The following is a 4,532-nucleotide window of genomic DNA, read 5'->3' on the forward strand; positions in this document are numbered from 1 at the left end:
CTTCTTCTTCTTCTTCTTCTTCTTCTTCTTCTTCTTCTTCAAGTTAGTATATCTTAATTCCGTGTTCCTATCCCGTGGTAAATATATTCTTCACAATAATTGTTCCTGTTGTTTGTGTTTGTTTGTATGATTGCTTGTTTGTTTAAGTTATAATGATTTGTCTTATTTTAGGTGGACCTAACCTTTCCATATTTTTTTACAAACTATCTTTCTGACTAAGTGTTTAACGGAGATTATTTCAGAATATACTATATTCTGCTTTTAAGTGGAGTTTGTCATTTGATGTTCTTTCTTTCTTTTTTTCTAGTCAGTGTTTTACGGTGCTTGCAACTGCATAAGGTCATAATATGAGCGCGAGGGACACTCCTAATATTTTCTCTAGGTAGGAAACACGTTCTCTCTGTATGTTATTTACGTGTATATATATATATTACCTTTTGTCTTTGAAGGTGGAGCTGGACTGGTGGCGTTCCAAGCTTTCTTCTCGGACTCGAGCGACCAATCGTCTGAAGACATGAGTTTCCCCAACACGTCTGCTCCCATCGTGTTCCCGCACGTCCCCCTCAACGTCATCGACGCCTACGATAGCCAAACCGGCAAGTTTACGGTGCCCAAAGAGAACATTTACCTCCTGGCCACCCGGGTGTCCACAGCTTTCGGGAGCGGGTCCGCCATCTTTTCCATTTACCGCAATGAACAAGTCCTCGCCAAAGCGGAAACTCACTCTCTCCGTCAAGGTGATGTTCGTTGAATATCATTTTATTATTATTGTAGTAGTTTGTGTGTTCTCTGTCTCTCTCTCTCTCTCTCTCTCTCTCTCTCTCTCTCTCTCTCTCTCTCTCTCTCTCTCTCTCTCTCTCTCTCTCTCTCTCTCTCTCTCTCTCTCTCTCTCTCTCTCTCTCTCTCTCTCTCTCTCTCTCTCTCTCTCTCTCTCTCTTTCTGTCTTTGTCTCCATTACACACACAAACACAAACGCGCTGTCTGAAACAGATAGATAGATAGATAGATAGATAGATAGATAGATAGATAGATAGATAGATTGATAGATAGATAGAATGATAGATAGATAGATAGATAGATAGATAGATAGATAGATAGATAGATAGATAGATAGATAGATAGATAGATGAATCAATAGATAGATAGTAAGTAAGTAAGTAGGTTTATTCAGTGTTCAAGGCCATTGGCCCTCATCACATCGCACAATATATTCATTTGATAAATAGTGTTTCCATAATGAATAGGTAAAGGTTCTGCACATATCTCTTATCATGAGTCAAACATTTAATTATATTTCTGTCACTGGGCTCAGTCAGGCTGGGAGGAATTAACAATTTCCTTTGATGGACAAAGTGTGAACAAAAGAACATAAAGTGAAATTCATCTTCAATTTCATGACAGTTACACCTCTCACATAAGGGCGAATTAGTTTATGTCCACCGATAGAGATTGTTATTTAGTGGAAGTCTATGAGTTTTTAACAAAGCAATGATTCTTCTGTTCCAATACCGTGGGAGGTTGGTGACATATTCAGCTGTTTCTTGAAACGAAATAGTAAGAGAGAATAAATTATACTTGCAACAGACTTCTTCCTTTATTTTCTGCACAGAATGATCAACAAGAGTCTAGTGCTTCCAACATTATGAGAAAACCAGGCATATCCAAAACCCAGGGAAAATAATAGGTTTTAATCTTCCGTAGCCCAGTTGACTCTGCCCAGTTCACAGGAACGATAATTGCACGTAACATAATAGATAGATAGATAGATAGATAGATAGATAGATAGATAGATAGATAGATAGATAGATAGATAGATAGAAGGGCAGAACAAAAATGACCTCTGTGACATCATCTATTCCAGAGCCTGATGGAGTGACCGCAGTGGCCATTGCCAGACTGGAGAGAGGTGAAGTGGTGGAGGTCAGGTCGGAGCTGACCAGCTCGGCGCGGATCTACCGGGGTTCGAACACCTGGTTCCTGGCCATCTCTCTCAACCCCAGCATGAAGGACTCTACACCTATCGCCGTTGCTTAGACACAACTCGAGTTTTTCTTTTTCTTTTTTTTTTTTTTGCTCTGGACACTTTAAAATTTTTCAGTTGGTAGGAAATTTAGAATTTTGCCCGTGTGGCAGCCGAAGCCTACTCTTATCGATTTTAAACCACCATTGGATCTTTAACGTGCACAATTTGCACTTGGGACCTCAAAGATTTTTCGCCCTTGTCCGAGAAGGCTAGGTGTAGATCTTTTCTACCAGAAGATCACGAGTGCGGCTAAAAGGCAGCAGTAAGAAGCGGTCAAGGAGTAGCAGTAGAGAGGCTGTAGAAAGAGTCAGGAGCCCACAGGACAGGGCAAAGGATGTGAAGAAAGTGGAGACGAAGCAGACAACAGAACATTGTTAGAGAGCAGGAAACTTTTCCGTCGCTACCCGGATTCGAACCCACGACCTTTGAATAAGAGGCAAACACCTTAACCTCTTGGCCGCGAGATCCTTCAACACTAGTTTGTGTATAAAAATGGAGAGTAACAGAAAGGAAGAGAACAACAAATAAAGACTTATCTACTGAAAATTCAGATCCAGATAATATTATTAAAAAATTTTTGTGTTGAATTTTTAAAAAGTTGTTTTGTGTTTTAGAGTTCCAACATTGATGTACAGGTTTTTGTTTAGACAGATTGTATTCTGTTCAAGACTTTGCTGTATTGCTCGTTCAGGATTTGAAGAAAAGGGTTGTGATTTTGGGCAGGTTTTCCCTTGTGGTTTGCAAATGTCTTCAAATGTCATGAAATGTCTTCAGATGTCATGAAATGTCTTCAGATGTCTTCAAATGTCTTCAGATGTCTTCAAATGTCTTCAGATGTCATGAAATGTCTTCAGATGTCATGAAATGTCTTCAGATGTCATGAAATGTCTTCAGATGTCTTCAAATATCCATAAAGAGAATCAAATTCGTATTGCTTATGTATATATGCCACATAGATCTTACACCGTGTGTTATAAAATTGAGGACACTTTGAACAGGAAATAACATGTTCATCTTTGGACCAATTTTAGCAAAATGTAAAACAAATTTCAGCCAGGGGGACGTTAGATTAGTCAAAATGAAGAAATTCACTCAAAGTGTTTGAAAATTAATGAAAGAGTACATTAAGTCTTAGCAAACTTCTCAACCAGCATTAGATCTAAGTAAAAATCAAAATTTAGCAAATTTTTAAAAAAGCCATTGTGTGCATAATATATGTTTTGAAGAACAAATTTATACAAACTGACATTGTAAAATAAACATAAATAAGAACGTTACGCTCACTCACCCGCTACCCCTTCCAACGCTTTTGAGAAGTAACGTTTTGCGTTTTACTCTGGCTCAAGATTTAAAAACTAATATTTCCCAAGCACCTGAATCAATAAATGTCTTTATATTACCAATCTGTTGTCCTCGTGTTTGAATATTTTTTTAGAAGTCTTGATGTAAATGGTTCAAAGATAATTAAAATATCGACTTTTAAATTTGTCTTTTTTCATACACTCGGTGACAAATGTCTAGACTGTTAAAGATAACGATGTAATATTTATACACTGATTCTGATGGTTGAATTAGAAGAACCTCAGTTTCATGTATTTTAGACTAAACGACTTAGTGATAGTAAGAATCCCCCCCCCCAAAAAAAAGACAAGAAACCAAAAAAAAACAACCCCAATATTCCAGGTTCAGAAATGAGGTATTTGGAGTCAAGGGCAGTTACGATTTGAAAATCCAGTACTGTTCCTACTTATTTATTACATTTTTGAGAAAGCTTGAGTAATGTTCAAGGTACAAAACATTTGCTGAGACAGAGTACAAAAACACATATCTGAGAAATTAGTCTACCATTCGAAGGCAGAGCCAAATGATTAATTACCCTTGTCAGGATTTGTTTTCTTAAATTCGAGAAGTTCTCAAAATCAGCGATGTTTCTAATAAGCATTATGTTTGTCCAGAAATGTAGATGTACAGGCAATAAGTCACTTCCGTAACCTTAACATTAATTTTAAAAAGTACAATTTTGAATAGAGATGTGTCGCTTTCGTCCCCCACCCCTCACCCCTTTTCTTTCACCACAACGAGGATAATATAGCAAGATTAAAGTAACAAAGAACTAAAACCAAAACCCCCATTTTTTTTCTTCCAGACCATTGCTATGCCTTGGGACTGCATAAAACATTTCGGAATTTTACATGCTCTTTTTTTTTTTTTTTTTTTTACATTGATAACACGCTGTTATCTAAAATCTTAAGAAGTCAGTTTCATCCAACTCATTGTTGTATGTGAATAACGTTTCACAGCATAATGTGCAACAGTAATAGTTATACTGACTATGGCATTTATTTAAGGAACTAAATTTCCGATCAGAGGAAGTAATTTTAACTTACTATCCTGGGGTTGAAACCAATATGGCCAATGTTTGATATATCTCTGTAGTGTGTTTTCCTCTGAAAAAAATCTCACAGCACACACACACTCTCTCTCTCTCTCTCTCTCTCTCTCTCTCTCT

The 4,532-nt window shown here is 37.3% G+C and overlaps 1 protein-coding gene across 1 annotated transcript; it reads left to right on the forward strand.

Annotated features, from left to right (window-relative positions):
• Positions 1–449: 449 nt before the first annotated feature.
• LOC118477889 lies at positions 450–2,034 on the forward strand (the record flags this gene model as incomplete). Its single annotated transcript, XM_035970498.1, is given in 2 exon segments — positions 450–737; positions 1,862–2,034. Coding segments are annotated over 2 exon segments (461 nt in total), but the record flags the coding sequence as incomplete, so codon positions are not given.
• Positions 2,035–4,532: the final 2,498 nt, after the last annotated feature.

This window comes from Aplysia californica, unplaced genomic scaffold (assembly GCF_000002075.1).
Source record: "Aplysia californica isolate F4 #8 unplaced genomic scaffold, AplCal3.0 scaffold00275, whole genome shotgun sequence".
Lineage (NCBI taxonomy): Eukaryota > Metazoa > Mollusca > Gastropoda > Aplysiida > Aplysiidae > Aplysia > Aplysia californica.